This window comes from Jaculus jaculus, chromosome 7 (assembly GCF_020740685.1).
Source record: "Jaculus jaculus isolate mJacJac1 chromosome 7, mJacJac1.mat.Y.cur, whole genome shotgun sequence".
Classification (NCBI taxonomy): Eukaryota; Metazoa; Chordata; class Mammalia; order Rodentia; family Dipodidae; genus Jaculus; species Jaculus jaculus.
In genome coordinates, this window is record NC_059108.1 from 126,077,671 (window position 1) to 126,101,795 (window position 24,125).

At 38.5% G+C, this 24,125-nt stretch overlaps 1 protein-coding gene across 10 annotated transcripts in view; it reads right to left on the minus strand.

Moving 5' to 3' along the window:
- The window catches only part of Unc79 (unc-79 homolog, NALCN channel complex subunit), a 271,086-nt gene that overhangs the window by 71,254 nt on the left and 175,707 nt on the right, over positions 1-24,125 (minus strand). For 5 of the 10 annotated variants that reach the window (XM_045155122.1, XM_004649317.2, XM_045155118.1 and 2 more), the window contains 8 exons: positions 22,885-23,086; positions 22,143-22,322; positions 20,637-20,702; positions 11,545-11,831; positions 9,264-9,446; positions 8,590-8,752; positions 6,057-6,206; positions 4,242-5,459 (listed from right to left, as the gene is read on the minus strand). In XM_045155122.1, coding sequence (XP_045011057.1) covers positions 4,242-5,459; positions 6,057-6,206; positions 8,590-8,752; positions 9,264-9,446; positions 11,545-11,831; positions 20,637-20,702; positions 22,143-22,322; positions 22,885-23,086 — 2,449 coding nt within the window. The remainder of the gene's footprint in view (positions 1-4,241; positions 5,460-6,056; positions 6,207-8,589; positions 8,753-9,263; positions 9,447-11,544; positions 11,832-20,636; positions 20,703-22,142; positions 22,323-22,884; positions 23,087-24,125) is intronic. The other 5 variants (XM_045155124.1, XM_045155117.1, XM_045155119.1 and 2 more) reach the window with 4 other exon arrangements.

Genomic DNA, 24,125 nt, shown 5'->3' on the forward strand with positions numbered 1-24,125 from the left:
ATAATTACTTTGAAGGGATTATGTAGACACTAGTTTCAAAATCTTGTAGAGAACTTCAATGTTCCATCCTCAATTTCTTTTCATCTAGTACCTACAGGGAGTTACTATGCCATCCCACCCCTTTCTACCTTTGTCTGGTAGTTTGCTACTCATTTGTATCTCAGCTTTCAGTAGATTTACCTGCATGGTGGCTTTCAAGACACTTCTTCTAAAAAGCAATCCCTGAGCCAGGAGATCCACTTATGTCCTTACAGAACACTTGCCCTTAATTAATTTTTATTTATTATTTACTAATTATGTCCAAACTTTGTGCACTCTAATGTTTACTTGTCTATAAATGTTGAAGCAAGAATAATTTAAGAGCAATGCTGAATCTAATGTGAAACAAGAACTAATAATTCGTACCTTATATTTTGTTAGTTGGATATAAGACACTATCATTTTCTGTGTACAGTACTGTGTTATTAATCTATCAATAATGGGAAATTAAACTCTCCACATTATTTTATATAATTTTCAGATAATTATCCAGATTATCCTTAAAACTTTCTGAAAAGTTAATGGTGTTCACAGTTGTAAAATACTTTACCACAGCAGGGGCAAGGCAACACTGAGCATCTCGCCAGCTAAGAATCACCACATGGGCTACTTTGACCACTCTGTGCTCTGAACCAGGGAAACCCACCCTAAATGGCTTCAAGCTTTAAATTTAAAAGCACTGTCTCTTCCTTCCATGAATGCCAATTGTTTGTTCTTACTACAAATCAATCCACCACACATACAATTGAATGATGCATTCCCTCACTGAGTGATCATGAAACCAGCTTTGTCAGAAATCAGACTAACATTGATATAGGTGAGGGCCTGGGACAAAGCTTCTGGGCATTGGTTTTGGAACATCTATCTTTTTGCAATTGTCAGACTTTAATTTAGAATATTCAGAGTGTTGCTATACACATATTTTAATGAAAGCATTTGTGACCATGAACAGTGTACTTTGAAATGAACCTGAGGAGATAAGTAAGCCTTACATGGGCTGCAACATGTCTGGGATCTCCAGTTAATGTCACTGTATACTTTCCTTAGTCAGCTAGAAGCCTATAAATTGCTCCTTCACTGCCAGGCAGCTTGTACATTGTCCAAGAAAGGACATCAAAACCTCTAGGCCCTCTCTTTTTCCTATAATAAACATTCTTATTTTTGCTAACGTTATTTACATAAATTGAAAAGAAAAACTAATACCAGTAAATTTATATCCTAACCTGCAACCTGTTTTCATTTGCTCAGTTTATGGACACATATACCATCTGGAAAAAATATAAACAATAAGCAGTTTTCTGGCTCTATTAAAAATCAGAAAATAGTTTATATGAGCTAAGAAAATTAAATTATGACTTCACATTTAAAATGGGATATTTGTGGAACATTGAATTTTGATTCTCAGAGGCCTTTTTGGTAGATATTATTGCCAGATTAATAAGTTCTTGCTATCAAAAAATATAACTTTAGTAAATTTTCCCAAAATCTCTTAATATGCTTAGATATATAAGATTAAGTATTATTTTTCTATCATGTAGTCTCCCCCAAACACAGGTCAAGAACATGCACATGGTGGGGGGGGGAGATGCAATCGAATAGGGATAGATCTGATTTCATGGGAAGATGTTTATTGGCAACAAGTCTGTGATGTGATTATGAAAAGGAGAAATGAGGTAAGGTAGAGGATAAAAACACTGGAGAAGATGAATTCAAGAAACTGAGAAGCCAGAGTGTCAGAAAAGTCTTCAGTACTTAACACTGAAACAATATGAATTCAGACAGGATTTGTAAGTATCAACAGATGAGAAAGAGTCAGGTATTAGTAATATTGTGACAATGAGACTGTGAGTGAGATAGTCTGATGATATGACATTCAGAGATAAGCAATGGTCTGAGAGGAGCAATGATGAACAAGGAAGACACCAACCGACAGCCCAAGCCCAGTGTCACATTCAGTTACGTGGGCTGTTGGGAAAACTGTGTCCTCAGGAAAAGGTAGACTTGCATTAGACCAGGAAGGCAGAGGAAATAAATGAGAGAGAGAAAGAGAACAAACAAATATATAATGGACTTTCCTGATGAAGGACCCATGAATTTCTGAGGGTAAAGGGGAAGGCTTTTCAGAGTCAGAGCAGAGTGAGAAACTGTTCAGAACTGAAAGGCTTCCAGAAATCAAGTGAAGCAGATGAAAAGCAGTCCCGGTTCCGGGGACTCCTAAAGGGACTAACAGAGAGATGAGTCAATAATAATAATAACAATCAGTGGCAAGGCTATGAGTTTGTGGGGATTAGGAGAGGTAGGTGTCTGGGCCTCTCTTACTCCTGCTGATAAAGTCAAGAAAGTCCGGGGAAGCCTGAGTCATGCTCTGAGCATGTGGGCCCTGCCCCTTCCAGTGCTCCCAGCGTGGAAAGGCAGGACTTCTGCATGTCTGTGGGAGGTAGAATGCCATACAGACACAATGGTATACTGTGATGTGCATTATAAAAAAATTAGATGTATTTCCATTGTCATTAGATACATTTCTCTGTTCTGCTCTATATGACTATGCAGTCAGTTTCTTCCATGGTTGCTGGGGAACAACTAGACATAAGGGTAAATAGAGAAGGTAACACATATGCATACACAAGCATATACAATAACCTACATACAGCTTAACTATCACCCATTTCCCCTGTAGACCTACATAGTTGCTAGGCCAATGCTGTCCGCCATCCATATGCAACAGCTTTCCTGGCTCCACACAATAAGATGTCCCATCTTCCCTTAAAGCCTTCTTGACTTTTTATACTTTCTTGTTACTACAGGATCTCTTTTCCCCACCTGGCTGGAGCACGACCCTTACCAAACATAGTTATGTTCTCTCAACAGATTTTTACAGAGCATCTTTGAGGTACATTATTGTGTCCTATAAAGTGAGCATAGCTAGACACCTCTAAAAATATCTGGGTCAGATAAAGAGTCCAAGCATTCCTTGAAGTAGTTGCTTTTGGGTGGACTGGTGGGCAAAGCAGAACTAGAATCACAAGGAGGGACCCAGCATGACTTCTGCCTGGCTGGGTAACTGGGGTAAGTTGTATTGCCTCCTAGCTTCAGAACTCTCTCCTATTCAATTAGGGCCTAGACAAAATGTCTCCAAAGGCTTTGCTATTTCTCAGTGTTCTCTAGTCTATGAATATGGAAAATAACTGTCTCTGTCATTTTCCTGAAGAGCCCCATCATCACCATCATCATTACTTAGGTCTAAACTAAGACAGGAGAATTGTTCCCATCAGTACTGTAAAGTACAGGAGACTGTAGTTTGGGGTGAAGTGTGCTCTAAGCTTGTTACTTTTTAAAAGTTATGTTTGTAGGGCTAGAGAGATGGCTTAGCAGTTAAAGTGCTTGCCCGCGAAGCCTAAGAACTCGTGTTCAAATCTCCAGGTCCCACTTAGCCAGATGCACAGTAGTGCAAGTACACAATGTCACACATGCACCACAAGGGGGGACATGCATCTGGAGTTCATTCACAGCAGTCTGAAAGTCCTGGCATGCTCATTCTGTCTGTCTCTTTCTCTCAAAAATAAAATAAAAAATAAGTTATATTTGTAAAAATAGTACCTCCAACATAACACAGAAAATGACACTTGGACGCAGGAAATCTACATCCTTTGACAACTTGACCATAAAATAGTATTCATGAATTAGGACTAGTTAGAACTGGTAATACTTGCATCCTGATGGGAGGTCAGTATACATAATCAACTGTAGTCCTTAAATGGTTACACACAATCAGGCAATAATTCCACTCACTATTTTAACACTTTCACATTAGTTCTACCTTTGGACTAAAATCAAGATTAAAATACAGCAAGGAAAAAAAATGATATGAAAAAAATGTTTTAAATTAATAGCATCTACTATTTCAAGAAAGCTAAAGTCATATTTGTCATATCTTGATATCAACTAACCATCACCTCTTGTTACCAGCAGTAGTCAACTACTGACAGTAAAGTTTAGAAACAACAAACACAGAAACATGAAGCCAGTAGAACCACATCTGAATCCACCATGTCCCAATAAACAGGGAGGATTCAGGGAGACTGTGAAGCACTTATAATGTCACGCTCTGACATTATAAGATTTGAGTTTGATGCATATTTGGTGCCAAACCCTACCAAGTAAGATGCACAAACTTGAAGTTTTCAAAGAAGAGAAGAGCTTACCTGGGTCTTTCTGCTCTCCCAATTTGTCTAGAATGTTGAAGGAGATGTCCAGGTACTCTCTCTGGATAGCACTGACCGCAATCTTCCTCTGCTTCCTCTGCCTGGGGACAATCTGAATCTTAAACTCAGACTCCTCAGCCCCATCCTCCTCCACCTTCCTCTCGGGATTCTGTTCCGTGTCGGATTCTGCACTGGTGTCAGGCTTCTCACTTTCTGATGGATTCTCAGAATCTTCCGGAACTTTAAGCAGCACAGATTTTGCCCCCGAACTTGGCACTTCCTCAGGCTTTTCTTCCATAGGGCCAAGGTCAGTATTATCATCCATTGACATCTCAGGGAGAGCAAATGACTTCTGAAGGAGGTCTCGTTTTTGCTTAAGTGTTAGAGGGCTGCCAGCGGAAAAGTCTCGCAGCTCCTCTGACTTCGATAGTTCTGCAGAGTCTGTAGGATCTTCCAGGGCTATGAGCCCACAGTCTGCAGTGCCTGCTGACTGGTGATTCCCCGAGTCTTTAGAAGAAAGGTCTTTGGAACAGTCCTCCACACTCACCTGCACAAGAGGAGTTGTGCTTAGGCTCAGGACAGAGGGATGGCTCGGGATGGAGAGAGAGGAGGCAGCATTTTGACCCGAGGAACCATCATTCCCTTGGTTCATGGTCTCCTCTTCTTCATCACTCTCCACGATTCTGAGAGGTGGGAGAGGCTCAAATACAAGAGAGTCGCTGTCTGATGTTGAGAGCATAGAGTGCTTTTCAGGCCCAGATGTTGAGTCTGAGGACAGATCTATGAGATCTAAGTCCTCTCTAGGAGCAGGCTGTCCTGGGGAGTCAACTTTCACCTCAAATGTCTCCATGCAGTTTAACCTAACTTCAGGTATTACAGGCCTCCGGGTTTCTTGAAAACCTCCCATGGTCAGGTTCTCAGACATTTCAGTATTATCAGGCCTTGTAGCAGAATTCTGTCTAGAACGTCCGTGGTCGTTCTGTCGTTGGGTGATATAAGCAGCTTGGGCAGGAGGCTTATCTATGTCACACCGATCTATGCAAGACTTCCTACGATGCTCATCTAACGTGAACAAGAGGGAGTCTGCATTCCCTATATCAAGAGATTTTTGTTTTAAAGAGCGTAGCTTTTTTTTCTGAATGCTTTCTTCTCTCACACAGTGCAGAATGCTGTCTTGTAATGCACTCGTTTCTCTATATTCAGCCAGTTCTATTTCACCTAATTAAAACAGAAAAAGCTAGTACTATTTTACTTGGAGATTTCACTATTTTCCCCTCATACTTGGGCATATAATTGGCATATATCAAAATCACAATCCCAACTCCACTAGGGGAAAACTGACATTTTGGCCAAGTTTTAGTAAGATTCATTCTAATTAAAAAAAAAAAATCTGGAAAATTTAAGAATGAAAGAAACCAAAATGGTAGCATAAGATCTGATTTTCAAAATCAAACTTCGTGATATCCTCAGCTCTGTTCATTTGTGCATAAGAGAGCATTTTGTTTGTTCATTTGTTTGTCTTGGCTGAGGCAGATCTAGGAAACTGTATTCAAATTGTGTGGAAGAGAAGCAAACATTTTGCAACAAATCAAATCAAGCAATGGCCTCTGAAGACGATCATGATGCTAATGATGTACTTGTCAATTCACGTATATATATATAAATGTGTATATATATACTGTTTGTGCATACATATATATATATAAATCAACAGTATCAAAATGTGTAGTAACACAATAAAATTAAGATTTCACCCCAAACAAACAGTAGAGTACAACATTTCTGCATAAAAGTACTGAGAGAAAAAATTCATACTTCTCTGCACATTCATCTCAACCGGCTGATATTTCACCATTTTGCTGCCGCCTATCCTTTTCAATCTTGCAAAAAAAGTTTGAGACTCTTTATTGCAGGGTCCAGTAGGTGTATCATGAATATCAGATTCATCAAAAACACTATCTTCTTCTAATTGGGGAGAGAAAGTCAAAATTACACTTACGAGGTTATTCTCTCTTAGGCTGTGTCTACACAAGCATTTCAGTGAGAGTATTCTGGAGCAGTCTGAGGTGGCTCCTGCACCAGCAAGTCTAGCTAAGGGCTGTTATTTCTTTAAGGCATCAAATTATCAAGATGCAAGCAACCTGTTATATGATTGCCCATTGCTTTCTATGGAACAACTGGCAGCATTTTTGAGAGGCATCTCAATATTCCAATAGAGCCTTCCTTGGGAAAACTTTTTTTGTTCCCCAGTGTACTTAAAACCAAATGATACAGATTCTAGCTATATTATCCAGGAGTCTGGACACTGCTTGAACTTATCTGCACCTTATATGTACTTTCAGGCTAATTCGACAAAAGGAAATTAAACATGAGTGGGTCATGGTGGTGCCTTTCTGGCATCTGGGAACTGGCATAGACACAGCCTAACAGTACATGCACCTTATACTTGTGAATGCAAAATACTGTACTCTACATTTGGCAATGGGACACACAACACACAGAAAAAGCTTAGAAAAGCCACTTGCCACCTGAAAAGCTCCACAAATGATTATGGACTGAAAGTATAAACAAAGGAAAAAAACAGAGGGAAACATTGCTTCCTGTTATAGCAAGACTCTGCTCTGAGGCATTTGCTGTGCAAGACTGTCAGGAATCTCATGAACACTAGAATCTGGGCATGTTGTGATCCTAAGCTCCATAAATAAATGGGTCACTGAAATTTCTATTAGTTTATTTCTACATCCTTTCTTCTATCCCTGTTTGGCCACTTTTAAATCAAAATAAACCCAACAATACATTAATGAGGAAAGAACTGCTATGCTACAACTTCCGAAGCTTATTTCACAATGTTCTTCTTTGAAGAGGAAGGCTACTACAGTGTACTTCATGCCACAGTAATGGAGTTACCTCCTGTTTGATCTGAATGTCATTGAAATCACAATAGTTGACCTATATGAATATGTACATATTATGAGACTTAAATATGATTATGACTGTTCAAGATTTCTTGACTATAAGGAAATATAGGCACTAGGTTTTAAGGACCAATTCTATCCTGGTGCACAAGAACCTATAAATGAGTGAAACTCAAAGCAGTAAATTTTAGATGACCTAACCACAGTAATCTTTTTAATCAAATAAAAAATGGTAACAATAAAAATGGATACAACACTCCTGGTGAACTTCCACAAAGATGAGACAGCCCATCAAATTCCCATGTTTCTGGGAAAATGCAACCAAATGATCTATTTAGTTATTTCTTTTTTAAAAAACAATTCTTTTAGGGAAAAAAATGGTTTTCTGAGCAAATAGCCATGTAAACTTTGGGATGATTCTCAAAATGTACTGTACTGCATGATAGAGATGTTAGGAGAGTGAGATGACCCCACCTACCCAGGAAGATGCATCTGTGCATACGAGAGCATCCCTAACTGAAAGGGCCTACATGATTTCTCAGAGACCCACACTGAGAGACAGCATATTCCCCAGGAAGGATCTGAATGGTGCCACAACTTAATCTAGTTCTTAGTTTTATATGGAGCCAACTTAAATTCTCAGACCTCTTGATAACAAACAGAGTAACACTGGCCACTACTCATCCTCCTATTTCTGGAGCAGAGTGGAATCATAGCACAGTCATCACACGCTTTCCTCCCAAGATGCGAGGAAAGTATAATTCATACTATGACATTCACAGAGGATATACAGCTTGGTTCTTTTCTCATCTGGAATTATCCAAGCTGTAGTTGAACTCAATTTAAGATTTCATACTACTGTTGCCCTTGAGGAAAAGCTATCAATAGAAAAGGTAACAACATTGGAAATAATTTAAACTTATACTCCAAAAATTGTTCATTTTCATTACCTTGAATTATTTCATATTGAATAATGGGGCTAAGAAAAAGCACCCCAGTAAATTGAGACTCAATTCAAACCCTTCCAAGTACAAAGTTCATGGTAAACTAGAGACCCACAGATGATATCTCCACTAACTGGCAACCAAGGTTTATGTCACAGTCCAAAGCAAGATGTTTCCAACATGTAAAAGAAGGCTTATAAAGGCTACTTCACCAGATGGCAGAACATATTTTGCCTAATATTATTTCTTATGACATGTTTCAGAAGCATACCCATTATTTCTCTTGAATCTCAATTAAAAAAAAAAAAGAAGCAGCAACACACCTGTGAAAATTGAAAAATTAAGCAAACAGTAGGGCTTTTTTTTTTTAATCCATAATGATATGTAGGGGTGTTCCTTAATCTCCTAAGAAAATGTAATATTTCTGTTCAGAAATTGATTATGCATTCAAAAGTTATGTTTGGGAGCAGATTCTATCATGTCAAGTACCTTTTTCCTTCTCGCTGTATCTGCTTATGTTGCTGTTGTCGCTGTACAAGGGTCCTGCTGTGGCGTGGGGCTTGCAGCTATGGTACTGCGCATTGAGTGTATTGACCACTATGTGAATCAGGTGCAGGAGGGTCTTGCTGATATCACAGTCTCGGTATGGATACTGCTCAATAAAATGGAAAGAGAAAGAGACAGGATTGTTTCAAAGAATAAGCTTTTTTCCCACTCAATCTTACTAGCTATATTCCCCACATCTCATGTGCATAAAAGGAAAAACACACCGAAGTAAAAACCTAGAGTCTGATCATGGCCTTATTTTCTGCAGGGCCATATCTCCCCCTCTTGTTCTAAGCTGCCAACAGCAACAGCAGGCCAGCTTACAACTACAGCTGCCCTTGGAACACTATCCAGCACAGCCATTTCAAATAGCTGCCTTGATTCTGACATAATACATTCTTAGTCAAAATAGGATACATGGAGATTATTGGCGAATTCCCCACAACTCATCATTTTAAACTGTTTCTAAAGCACAGACTTCTATTCTACTAGCTCTTCGTTTCCCAGCACTAGTTGCATATCATGATACTTCTTCTGCAGGTCTCTCAGGTGGCCTCTTAAAGATGCATTCTCTGAAAGAACCATCCCATCCAAGATGGAGGCCTCTAGCCACTCACCTTGTAAAGGATCACCAGCAAGGCCTTCAACCACATCTGCCGGATGTGAGGCTTTAGGGACCAGAGGGAGCAACGAGGTGGCTGTTGGAAATAATGCCGTAGTTGAGGACAAGAGCAGTATTTGAGCACCTGAACCACCAAGGGGAGAAGGTGTTTTCCCAAGTTAATGTTATAGTCCATAACCTGAAATAGAAAAATATTAGTAACTGAAAGAAAACTATAAAAATGTTAAGAAGTCAAAGGATAAAATTTGAACCATCACAGCAAAAACAGAGACAAACTCTTTAGCAAGCATGTCACAAAATACTAATAGTAATAGACAGTTATGCATAAAGGGGAAAAGTTCAAAAACTGCAATGCCTAACAACCTGGGTTTGATATCCCAGTACCCATATAAAGAAAGATGCACAAAGTAGTGGATGCATGTGGAGTTCATCTGCTATGGGTAGAGGCCCTGGAGCACCCATTTATTCTCTCTCTCTCCTTTCAAACAAATAAATAAATAAAAAAGATCTAGCAAGCTACTAACTAGAATTATACTAATATAAATGGGGAAAAAGAAAAACTATGTCAATAATCATGTGAAGAAATGGGCATGATTAGATACCTCTGGCAAGAGTATAAGTTGATACAGTTTTCCAGGACAGTATTCAGAAGCAAGGGTGAAAAGGCCCAAGTGAGGTCAGGGGAGGAGATTAAGTAAAGGAAAGGTAGAGGAGGGCTAATCAAAATCTAAAAGGATATAAATAGAAACCCACTTTTTTGGACAATAGAACATTCAGGAGCTGTAGATTGTTGCTAGAAACTTTTCAGTACCAAGGATGGGATACCTTCCAGTGAGTTTAGGCCAGGGAGGTCTCTGATGCCCCCAAAACATTATAGGCCATTGCCGAGGCCCTTGGTTTCCCACCAGGAATAGATGGTAAGACCCTACTGATGAAAACTACACATACTTGGGCTGCAAGGCCACTGAGAAATCCTGCTGGATCTGAGCTGATAACCTCCTCCATGTAGACCAGCTGACAGAAAGCTGAAAGAAGCCATTCTGCATGCAGTTCAATGGGAGAGAGAGAAATCACCAGTGAAGATACTCAACAGTGGGCACTGCAAGCCTTATATTTGGCTAGCCAGGCCAAATGAGCTAACAGGTTGCAATAGTGGCACGTCTGTCATGGTGGAAACCAACTGCCCTCTAATTGGACTGGAGGTCCACTCCATGGGAAGGAATACATCCCTGATACTGAAAACTTAAAACAGGGGCAGTCATGAGCCCTACGGGTGTAACATCTGCTGCTGTCTGGCTAAATGTATACACTATGCTTATCAAACTGTCCAGTAAGCACTTCTCTTAATGTTCATACCCTTATATTAATGCTACTCTCACTTGTGGTAGAGAATCTTCTCTTTTAAGATGGCAGTGACCTTAGGACGACTCAGAAGGCATCATGGTGCTGGAAAGAAGTGATAGGAGTGCTTAATACTGCAATATCTCTATCACACCTTCCAAGGCTCAGGGTCTAATGTGGAAGAGGTGGTGGAAAGAATGTAAGAGCCAAAGGAAGGGTATGACTCCTTACAATGTGCTCCCTCCAGACACAAAATGGCCTGGATATCCATGACCTCACAGTGCCTGACACTACCTACACAAGACCATCATAATAGGAGGAAAAGATGTTGACATCAAAATTAAAGTGAGACTGATTGAGATGGGGAGGGGATATGATGGAGAGTGGAGTTTCAAAGGGGAAAGTGGGGGGAAGGAGGGTATTACCATGGGATATTTTTTATAATCATGGAAATTGTTAATAAAATAATTTTGAAAAGAAAAAAAGAAAAGGCCAAGGATGAGAAAGGGAGATGAAGAACGTTATACTGACTAACTTAACTCCCTCTACTCAAAGCCAAAAGAAGAAGCTTACATTTAAAGGGATTTCACACAAACAACAACAAAAATTCTGTACTCCCTTATTGTTAAATGGGTACAGAGTTTTAGTTTAGGAAGGTGAAAAATTCAAGAAATGGATAGTGGTAACATTTATGTAACAATAAGACTGTACTGAATTGTACACTTAAAATGGCCAAACTGTATGTTACATATATTTTATAAACTTTTCCGTCATGATATCAGCTGCTAATTCCTACTCATCTTTATATTCCTGCCCACATACGAATACCAAGTGAGTTGAACAAACCTTTACACTCAGTGTTGTCTGACTGGAATCTAATGCCTTACTGCCATGAAAACCATGATGGGACTTCTGAAAGCTGTTGTTACACTTACCTGGGCAATTCCTGCAATAAATGCATTGAAGCAAGTTGACAAGCGCATTTTTTGAGGTGCAATCATGAAGCAACCTTCCTGTTGGTCATAGCCGAGTAAGACGTACAGGTGCCGCTTGACCGTGTTGAAGGCCTTTGCGCTGCTGATATCTGACTCGGCGCTGCTCTCATCCTTGGCCATGAACTTCATGAGCACTGTAATGAGCTGGTGAACGGTCTGGTGGTCAATTCCAGCATCTTCCGGGAGCAAGTCCTTGATGGTGTTGTCATTCTCAGGAGACTGTTGCCCTGTCAGTACAAGAAACACAGTCAAGATCCAACTCCCCTACAATCTCGCTGACATTAACAAAGCACAATGTTTTCTGCTTCTACTAAATACTTAAAGGTTCTTCTCTAGATAAGAAGTTAAAACCACAATACAGGCTCCTCAGCAACCATCATTCCTGGTGTGGAAGTCACCGTCTTCATCAGAAGCCAAATTACTTAGGAGTACAAAGGAAATGGAAATAAAAAAATATGGAATTCTACAGGAATGTTGTCCTCAAACTATAAGACAAGAGCCTAAATAAACTTTGAATTTAGCAATTTTTAGGATAATGGCAAAGTTTTATCCTCAGTGATAAAGAAAAAGTTGCCTTTCCAGAATTTTAACCCCGCAAATAGTAGTCTAAAGTCCACTGAGCATAAAATGGTCCAGTGGATTATGTTGTTTGAATTGGTTATTATCTCAATTCATGAATCAGCTGGTGCAAAATAAATGTTTTCTTTTCCAAATCTTGAGATTTGGCAATGTGTACTCTTTGAATGAGGTAGTCAATTTTATAAATAGCAAATTATAAGCCTTGCAGTATGCAATGAGAAACAGAGAGAGGTAGGGGAGACAGACAGACAGACAAGAAGAAACGTGAACTTCTAAAAACATTAAACACCACATGAAGGTGAGCTTAAAGTTCACATGGAAAGAAGAAGACCTTGGTCCTTGGCTTTCTCTTATCATAATAATCAACCTGAGCAGCACCCTGAGGCTCAAACATCTATCCCATCTCCCTCTGTTCTGCTCCTGGTGATTGGGTTTAGTTTAGAACTTCTGGGGAAGGAAGAGCAATTTTTATTCTTTAATAAATTTTTGTTTTGAGGCCTATTCAAAACACTCTTTGTAGCTTGTCCTTTTAACAAGGAACATTAGAATATCTAAATTAAAAATTAAGTTTTTTTGTAGTAAGGAAGAGCAACATACCAGCATTCCTATATCCCATGTTGCACAGAAAAATCATACTAAATAATGACAAGCTGTGATCCCAAACCTATATAAACCTAGCCTTGGTGTCTTCCATTATAATCATGGCATACACAATGCAACAAAGATCTACGTACAGTCCTATTGACTAACTCCTCAATCAGTTTGAAAAAATCCCAGTCTGTAGGATTCAGTAAAGAGAAGCAAATAGAAAAAAAAAAAATGATTCTATGGACTGTAGAAATGAGCTATCTGAAGGCAGCTTTCTCTAGGGCAGTATCATGAAGAAAATGTCAAATTCAGAACTTCTTAGTTGAAACCGACATATAAGGTCACAACTTTGGTTACCATGTTTCCATAGATGATCAAAAGTATGATGGCCTATTTTAAGATGACACACTCTGAAGATAGTTAATAACCAATAAAGAGGCAACAGAACACCTAAGTCTAAGAGCCTCTCACACAAGGAAACAATCTGACACTCTTCAGTGTGACTCTAGACATTAACCTTCTCTGTCTTGAGTCTGCCCATGAAGGCATGAATATACGCAAGGTACTTTAGGTCATTTTTCTATCAAAAATAACAAAAATAAAGCTTAAGAACTTGTTTATTATGTTATTTGTTATTATGTTATATATTTCACATGAAAATGGTCAATAAATACCATTATTTACTGGGGACACATCAGAAATCAATTTATTATATGGAACATGGTATTTAAATGAAGGGCTGGAAATGTAAAACATCACTGTATTCTAGTTAAATTGATGTATGTAATGCAGGATTTGGTCAAAAGAAATTCCTATGTAAATCCCCAAAAACACAAAATACAAAAATATAGAGAATTACTTTTTACTATTAAAAAATTAATTTTGGGCTGGTGAAATGGCTTAGCTGTTAAGGCATTTGCCTGCGAAGCCTAAGGATCCTGGTTCGACTCACCAAGACCCACAAAAAACAGATGCTCAAGGGGGCGCATGTATTTGGAGTTCATTTGCAGTGTCTAAAGGCCCTGGCACATCCATTATTTCTTTCTCTCTATCTGCCTCTTTCTCTCTCTCTCTCTTTCAAATAAATAAAATATCAAAAAAATTAATTTTGATTTTTTTCCTACAAAATATTTTTTACAGCTAGAAGGATATTATTTTTTCAAGAAAGGTTAAGTGTGTGTGTCTAGGTTCCCTGAGTTCAGGGGCCAGCATTACTGCAGCAGCAAACGCTGATGCTACAATGCAGACTCTGGCTCAATTCTTTTTAGCTGTGCTGTGCAAGGGTTAGGGGAGCACAGACCATTCAGTCCTGCCTGGCTCCTCCAAGTCCAGACTAGCTTCACTCCAGAGTCCCAGTGTTTAAAAAAACCAAAAGTGGAAGTTGCATCTTTGATTTGTAGCCCTATGAATCGCAAGGCCTCAATACAAAAGAAAGGCCCTGACAACATTTCATTCTATCCCAAATGAAGTCTCAAAAATAAGCCATGTAGGTCCTCGGGAATTGAACCTCGGTCCTTTGGCTTTGCAGGCCTTAGCCACTAAACCATCTCTCCAGCCTCATATTTCTTATATTATTTTAGCTTTAATTGTGCTGTCATTCATGGAACAGAGCTGCCCTGCTTCTCTTGTAAGAGATGGCAAGGGCTTTTTCAGCATCTTCATTACATGTAGAATTTAAGAAGAATAAAATTTTATTCCAAAAAAAAAAAAAAAATAAGCCATGTAGACTTCATCTTAAGTATTCAAAAGCTCTTATTACAATTATAGGCAGACATGGTTTCAAAAATACATAATCCTAAGATTTCCAGCAAATCATATTTTCCTAATGACTCAGTCTCATTTCGTGTATGTCCTTACTTCCCTATAAACTCCCTTCATTGACTTCAGTGCCAAAACACGAAGTCCGCTGCTATCACTTTGCTTTCCCTCAATAGTTGCAATAAGTGCTTTTTAATGACCACAAACTAGCTAACAGAACCTCTTGCACAAATAAAAAGAAAATAATTTTTAGTCCAATAATTTATTCCTCTCACTGTAGGACTAGCAAGTCTGCCTTATGTTTTTCTTTCTTTAAGATAGCATAAGCTTATGACTTGTAACACTCTTAAAGAAAAGCTATGAAATCCCTATGAAAACTGATCTGCAGATAAGCTGAAATGCTATTTATTGATAAAGACAGTATTACTGTATTAGTTACCCATAAAAGATATACAATATTCATTTTAAAGCTAAGTAACCTACTTTTTCTAAAGCATTAGTTTTAAATTCTAGTATATGAAGTCCCTTTATCTGTCTTGCCCTTAGCAATTGAATTGTGAGGTTTGATTTTACTGTTTCTATAAATAAAAGTGTAGGTATCTTTCTAATCACGGAGGCAGAGCTATTCCTACTGTGATTCAGCATGAACTGAGTCCTCCCAGATGTATTCAGAGTTAGGTAACTGAATGAAACTCCCAGTAGAATACAATGTCTCTGATTCTGATGACTTGAAACCAGGCAGGATCAGAGTCTGCCTTTCCAGGCTTATCTCCAGCACTCCACTCTGAACGCTGCTCATGGATCTCAGAAGAGCCAATACCACTGTGTCTTGACTCACAGTGTTCTTTTTCCCTTGCACCATGCTCCTCTACCCACCCACATTGTGTACTGGAGGAATATCCCCCGGAAGACATTCTTATTACCACACCCACCTGTCTCTTAGCAATTGGATATTGCTTCCTGAAGACAGGAAAGGAGGGAAGATGGGAAGGAGAAAGAAGAATGGGGACTTTCCTTTAGCATTTCCTGACATTCATGTGGCAAATCACTATTATGTTAGGCAGAGTTTCTTTTTTTTATTCATTTGCTTTATTTCCCCTGTAAGAACATTCATTCTTTGACGTGTGTGCTATCTTTACATCCTTCACAGAGTAGGGGACAGTGTCTGACATATAGTAAGATGCTTAATTTGTTCATAAATGTCTGAGAACACTGAATTTAAATGATTCAGATCTTATGTTCTCTATTAAAAAAATTGATGAGGGCTGCAAAATGGCTCATCAGTTTTTGCCAAGCCAAAGGATTCAGGTTTGATTCTCCAGGACCCACATAAGCCAGATGTACATGTGTCTGGAGTTTGTTTGCAGCAGCTGGAGGCCCTGGTGCACCCATTCTCTCTATATATCTGCCTCTCTCTCTCAAGTAAATAAATAGAAAATAAAAAATATTTTTAAAAATTGATGAGGGCTGGAGAGACGGTTTGGAAGTTGAGGCACTTGCTCGCAACGTGTAAGAACTAATGTTTGACTCTCCAGGTACCATGTAAGCCAGATGCACAGTGATGCAACAGCACCATGTTACACATGCTCACAAGGGGGTACACATATCTGGAGTTTTTTCACAGCATCTGAAGGCCCTGACATGCCAATTCTCTCTGTCTCTAAATAAATAAATAAGCAAACAAACAAATAAATAAATAAATAAATAAATTTTGAAAACTGATGAGGTCCCCAAACAGCAAGGAAATGACTAGAGACATAGAAAACATGCCTCTGTGCTCATTGACTCCTCTGTCAAAGAAACAAGCAACAATCAGGACAATTGTGCAAATAAAGAAAGGATCTTTTCCACGAAGCTTCTCTGCATTTGATTCAGAAAAGGCAATGGTCAAATACTTAAGATAAGATTATACTCCATCCAAAGTTCCAATTTTACTGCCTCACTAATCTGCCTAGCCCATTATGTCAACTTAAAGCTTTTCTCATAGCAGTTCTGTTAGATCTTTGCACAGCCATAGAAAGGCTAGAGAGCCATGGATAGTGGATAACCTCATGTGCTCTTCATCCCAGCCTTTGCCTCTTCCTACCCCACATCCAATCACCTTGTGCTTACATATGGTTCATAAATACAGGCCTGGAGATGGAGAGATGGCTTAGTGGTTAAAGCATTTGCCTCCGGAGCCTAAGGACCCATGTTCAACTCTCCAGATCCCATGTAAACCAGCTGCACAAAGGTGAGGCAAGTGCAAGGTCACACATGACCAGTAGGTGGTGCAAGCATCTGGAGTTTGATTGCAGTGGGTGAGGGCCTGATGCAGCATTCTCTTTCTCTCTCTGTCTCTCACTCTCTCAAAAAAAATATTAATATACCAATGGGGTCCCCATGGAGGGGGGGACAGGGAGGAGGCTAACAATGGTACCAACATGGCTGTATACATATTGTGTACATAACTAATGATAATAAAAAATAAATCCAGGCCTAGATGAGACTCCACCTGTGGCTTAAGATCTCCTCCCAATGCATTTGGTGGGAATCCTCCTAAGTACTCCCACTTTTATTCCAGATGAGAACTTGCTGATGGTCATACTTTTCTCCCTCGCTTAAATTTAGGCCAGCTGAGAATCTTCTGATGCATCTTGGTACTCTTTGTATATTTACTAACAGAGCAGGCGCACAAATGTTTGTCCAATAAAAGTCAAATCCAAGCAAGAGCATTCTCAAAACAACTATACTCTTGGTTTATTGTACTTTACCAGTGCACCAAGGTAAATAGTCACTTTGCAAGTTAGTAAAAAAAGTAAATTATAAACCATCTGTAGGATGAAAGAGAGAGCCCAAAGAAAAGGTTTTGGAATTCTAGGCTGGGAAACTAATGAGAAAGCAGAAAAGGTCAACAGAAGACAGTTTTGTCAATGCCATATTTATATCTTGCAAATCTAAAGAGACCTGCGGACTTTCCTACAGGCTGGAGCAGTGTGAACAGAAGGCAAGCCCTGTGAGGCTGGGAAAGCTCTGGAAGGGCTTTTGGTCTGGAAACTCATAAGCTTAAGCTTCACTGTGGCAAACCTAAATGTTCAGGTCAACTCCCCCACCAGATTTGAGGCCTCATGTCCCATGGGACAGAAGTACCTTAAGATCAGTGTTTAAGAGGGAGCTGTAGAGGGGAAAGCAGGAAAGTCACCCAAGCAGAATTCTGGAACCTGTAAGTCAGTTTCCTTGTGTTTATGGATAGTGAAAAAAATGCCTTACATCCTTCCAAAGGTGCTCTGAAGTCAAAGTTAGGTGGGCTGTGAAAACACTCTTTACAGTACAGAGGTAATGTACATTCATGAAATATAGTTTTATGACTATTATCACTTCGTTATTTCTTCCAGGGTCATGAAGAACAAGATACAATTAAGTGTACTATGTTCATGGGGTTGACAGTGTCCATTCCATACTGTGCTGATACAGCAGTATGGCTGAATTACATCCAATGAGCCTTCAGTGGGTGCTCTAGATATTCCAAGGTAGATTTTTCACAGCATCACTGAAAGTGCACCTTATACCTAATTACACAAATTTCAAACTAGCAGTTAAAAAGGCCACATGTTTTGCCAATGAGGATGAAGACATACTGAAGTCCTTCTGTCATGTACCATAATGCCCTATGAACAGGGAGCTCTACAACTCTGGGTTTGGGATCCAGTTCTGTCACCAACATACTTATCACACCTGTTCATTTGCAAGAAACAGTTTTCTTTGAAATGGAAATGCTACATTTCTCTAGTATTTCAGTTGTAATGCATGCCATTAATGTCATTTATATGCACAAAATACTTTGATTTGACTCATAAAGTTCAGAAGAGAGCTGTGAAGTTGGCTCAGCAGTTAAAGGCACTTGCTTGCAAAGCCTTATGGCCCAGGTTCAATTCCCCAGTACCCACAAGAAGCCAGATGCACAAAGTGGTTCATGTGTCTGCAGTTCATTTGCATTGGCAAGAGGCCCTTTCACACCCATATATTTTCTGTCTGTCTGTCTCTCCCTTTTATAAAAAGAAATTACAGAAGAGTGCAGCTTTTTACAAGCCTTGAAGTGTATACCTTCTATAGAAAATAGAATTTTCTCTTTTATTTGATGAGAGTCCCAAGTAAAAGCAAAGATTACAAAGTAATAAATTGTAAGTCAAGAGCCTAAACAATATTTAAATTAAGTCTTGCTGCATAATTGAATAGCATCTGCTTTGTTTCAGGACTTATCAATAAGAAGTCTGCACAGAACTCAGTATTCAGACTAAACAAAAGCATGTTTGTTAAGTAGAAAGTTCTTAAGTTTTAATTTAGCTGCTATATCCTGCACAATCATGATTATCCTGACATGTTTCAAACATCCAATATCCAATAAATAATAATTCAGAAATGCAACATTTGTTCAAAATTGCCTTAAAAGCTAAGCTGAGCTAACTCTTTCCAAATCTAAGTAAGTTTTACTTGTGATGCTCTCATGTAAATTATCTCTTGTATCTCTTCAGAAGTTTTAGCTTCATATTTAATTTAAACAATGCTGTTTTCTGCCCCCTTTCCCATCTGGTTATTTTTGGTGGGATAATTACATACCTGAAGGCTTTTCTTAATATCAAGAAATATATGTAAATATAAATATATTTCCATAGGTCTGTGATTTGACTAGGCTATTAAAAATTGATAATATAATAATAATTAAAGACTAGCTTTGCACATAAATTTTAAGACAAAAAGATAAGCCTTGAGATAAAAGGAAGAAAATGTACAAAACTGTATAAGAACAATCTCCAAAAGGTCTAAACGGAAGTGAGATGAGTTTCCCATTTCTAATAACACTCAGGCCCAGAAGCTTCTCTCCCTCCCACCTTTCTCTCTCTTTCTCTGTTGTAGAGACATGGGTGATCTACAAATCAAGGGAGAAGGACACAGCCACATGTTTGACATTCCATTTCCTCTTATAACTTTAAAAGAAAAAATATTTTAATCCCAGCACTTGGGAGGCAGAGGTAGGAGGATCGCCATGTTCAAGACCACCCTGAGATGACATAGCGAATTCCAAGTGGGCCTGGGTTAGAGCGAGACCCTACCTTGAAAAACCAAAAAAAAAAAAAATGCTTCCGACCACATGACTTTCTGACTTAATACACAATGCTCATTATTTTCAAACTTCCCTTTCTTGACAGTTTCTCTCTCAGATTATTGATGACATTCTGAAAAAATTAACTTAAAACTACCCTTAGAAGGTGGGTGTGGTGATGCACACTTTTAATCCCAGCACTCAGAAGACAGACCAGTCTGAGGCTACAGAGTGAGTTCCAGGTCAGCGTTGACTAGACTAGAGTGAGACCCTGCCTGGAAAACACCAAAAAAAAAAAAAAAAAAAACTACCCTTAGGTGAAAAAACAAATGTAGAAAGATTCATAGGTGGTAGTTCACAAGTTTGTTTTTGGTAAATATGTAAATATTCAAAACCTTTATATCTTCTCAGTAAATGACGACACTGTTTATATGAGTAACATTCAATTTGGAATGTTCTTGATCAGTTTCTCTTCAACACTTAAGCTACTTCATGATAAATTTGATATATCATAAAACATCCACTGATTTGTGTCATACTAAATATGGTCCTAAGATTCTCCAAACCATGAAAATGTGCCTTTTTCTAAGAACCAGAAATGCATCTAGAGTTGCAAAGAATTAAGAATGGATAAGAAGTTGTGTAGATAATGGAAATTCAAATGTACAACTTTTAAAGCATAAATGAAATGTATATTGGGCCTAAAGAATACTATATGTGAGCATTATATATAAATACAAGTAATAGGCACAGTTCTAATCACCTTTGCTATCTTGGGAGAGGTGTGTACTCAGGTAATAAGATGCTTCTCACTGGACCAAAAGTTAATGGGATAAAAGCCATTTGCTAAGAGTACAATGAAAAGTACTACCGTATCATTTGGGGCTCGAACACGCAAGCTTCTGGAGTAAAACCCTCAGTAAGACCCTGAAAATATCACTCTGATCCAGTGAGAGACACCAAACTCTTTGCCTTGTCCACCTGTGAGGACATTTTCACACAGCCCTTCAACATCAGAAGTACCCACCTGGCGTCTGTTCGGGTGTCCCACCGAGAGCTGGAGCAGACTGCTCATGCCTGGTCAACCTCACAGCTTAAAAATCAACAACAACTCTATTTAAATAAGCATTAGAGACAACTTGAGCCTAGAAAATACACTCAGTGCTAACTGCACTGAGTAGAAGCAAGTTTAGTTTCTTATTTGTTATTACTATTATATAAAAGATGTTACTCAACAAAATGTTTGTGATTTTATTTAGATCTCAGTAAGATCCTTCAATGTCACTTTGATTCTTAATCATCAAAATTGTCATGTGAATTAACTAAGAAATAATGATAAATAAAATTAATATCCCAAACTGAACAGTTAGTTATGTTAAGAGCTGGTAAACTTATATAAAAATTGCAGTTTATTTAATCTAAGAACTGATTTCTAGGATCTGAAACAATTTCTACTGCCCCACCCCATCTCTACAAAGTATTCTTGAGTGGCCTCATGTAATTATCTTTGTTCCCTGTAAAGCAAGTTATTGGCTACTTAAAAGGCTTTCAATATTAACTCTTCCAAAGCCCAAAATACCACATTTCCATAGTTTGTCATAAAAATAGAGAAAAATGTAACAAATAAAATCAAATCATATTTATGATTAAAATGATTGTTATATAATGCTGTTTTCTAGTAAAATGCCAATTAAAAAGCAAATCTTTTAGCTTCTGACAGGATAAGAAGTATGTTTTAAGTATTATTAACTTCACATATGTTATTTAGAATAAATCATTTAATAGTTTATTAAGTTAGTAATATAAGCATATTCATTCGTTGATATGGTGAATTTGTTATGATTTTTTTATTATGTGTTACTCATGTGTCATTGCTAAACACTGGAGTTTATCAGTCATTTGGTTATTTAAGAAAATTTTTGGTCTCTTTAAAAGTACAATATAAAGACCACTGTAGAATAAGCATAAATGGTCTCCTTAAAAATATGGCAACAAAGTTTGTTTTCATTTATAAGTAATCTGGTGAAGCTGGGTAGGAATTCAACTTCTCTGCCTGATTTTTCTTTTCAAAATCAACCATTGTTGTTGTTGGTTTTTCTCCTGTTGGTACATGTGGCTGCTTCTAGCACACACGAAGACAGGGCATTCTAACTCTCAATGCTGCCTCCATACATGGGTCTTGGTGTCTGTCTTATTCAGAAAACACATAGGTCACAAGGCTGGTATGCATCCCTTCATATTCCAGGACTCAGAAGGAAATGTTTCCTCTATATTTCATGCCAATCCCTAGTGAATCTGCTGCCACCTACACTTCAAAATTGCTATTGGATAGAGGCTTTGTTGTACCCACAAACTAGGAAAGGCTACTCTTGACATTTTCACCCTGGGGTGACTTTCTAGGGAACCTAAAAGCCAAACCTTTTGAACTAGTTAGTATTGCTATCTGCACCACTATCCATAAACACTCAACAAGACAAGTCAGCTTCAGAGACATTAAACAGATGTAATGGAAGGATGAAAGAAGACACTCAACGGATTTTGGAGGTCAGGGTCTCGGGGAGGGACAGTGCTCTCTTGGATTCAGCAGGCCCTTTCACACTGTCTCTTAGAGATCTCACGCTCTTCTGCCGGTTTCTTGCAAAGCGAGCCCTCTTGATCTTCCACAGGGCGGCGTCACTGAGGTTGGCAACGTTGGTTCTCACAGCGGTAATGGCTTTGCAAACAAAAGAATAAAAGAGGTTATCATTTTCCTTGGCTGAATATGTGATACACTAGTTTAAAAGAGTCCATCTAAGAAGCTTCAGTATGAAACGGCATCTTTCATGGATATGTGAGTTATCCATCTCCCTCTGTGATACACCTTACATCTTAAAATCATGACTATTATCTGTGACAACTAGCCCCACAAGATTAAATTATCTAATTTTTTATATTTTCCCCAACTACTTAGAACGATAAGCAACTGATTAATAAACATACAAGAGTTTTCAAGGTACAAATATATCTCATAAAATTGCTCACAAGCATTATAAAAATAACAATTGAATATTTAAAGAGCATAGTCACAGATGGTTATTATACTTCCTCAAAGGAAGCAAGAAAAAAATCAGTTTAGGATATGCTTAAGTCTAGTATTATGGGTAGTCAATAAACATTTGAATGATGTACAGGAGGTCAAGCCTGCTCTATGGAATGAAGTGCAAGCCAAGGATTTGTGCTTACCTAGTGAGAACAATGGGAATTAGGACTGTTTACAATTCCTTCATTTTACTTACTTGTAGGAAAAGGAAATTCCTTGTTACAATCCAAATGCAACTGAGCTTCCAAGGAAAGCGTCTCAAATCTGTTGACAAAGAACTCCCAGCTCAGGGCAGGAATGTCTTGCTTAAGGAAATGCAAGAGTAAAAGCTTGCTCAGTATGGTAGGCCGGTCTTTAACCACTGTATCAAACTGGAAGTCAAGGCAAAGACACAGCCCCTGGAAGAGAGGGATCAGACATGGACATCTAAGATGCCTCAAAGACAACACATTAGGGAGAATCCATCCATGAAAGAAGAAAACAGAACAATCCAGTTGAAATCTTGACTGGTAACACAAGAGAAACTTCTCCCAGTTGCAGAATGCCTCCTGAATTTTGATTCAGAAACATTAAACATATGTGACTTGTTTTCTAATAAATTAAATATCAATCACTTAATCTAAATACCAGTGCATTTATTGATAATGTTTCTAATTTTCATTGAGAAACATACTTTCAAAGCTATGTTTTAGAATACGTGAGAAGTTGGTCTTTAAAATCCCTTTCAGGCCTGGAGAGATGGCTTAGCGGTTAAGCGATTACCGGTGAAGCCTAAGGACCCCAGTTCGAGGCTCGATTCCCCAGGACCCACGTTAGCCAGATGCACAAGGGGGCACATGCATCTGGAATTCGTTTGCAGTGGCTAGAAGCCCTGGCATGCCCACTCTCCTCTCTCTCTCTCTGCCTCTTTCTCTCTGTCTGTCATTCTCAAATCAATAAATAAAAATAAACAAAAATATTTTAAAAATAAAATAAAATCCCTTTCAATCCTCCATTGTGTGATTGTAAAAAAGCACAGTCGCCCCGTCTTCTTGGAATATAAGCAGAAAAGAGAACATTAAAAAATGAAACATCCTTTTCTGTAGTCTATGTGTTTACCATTCCCCTTCTTTTAAACTAACTGACTCAAACTTTAAAACTTTAATTCAACCAGCCATCCCATTTATTCATTTGAGAGCCATTTAATGAGTGCCTTTTGTGTTCCAGGCCCTGAGCCAGCATGGGACATCCAACTGCCTAGTAGTAAATCAAAAGGGGACATCCAAAAGACAACTGAGGTTCCTATGCCCTTTCAGGTCTTATACAGTGTGTCCTTACTTCTTGGTCTTACAACATAGGAAAAAAATCTTTACACTGTATTAAAGGACAGTGTACACACACACACAAAAGTGAAAAATACAAGTTGGGTATGGTTGTGCACACCTTTAATCCCAGTAG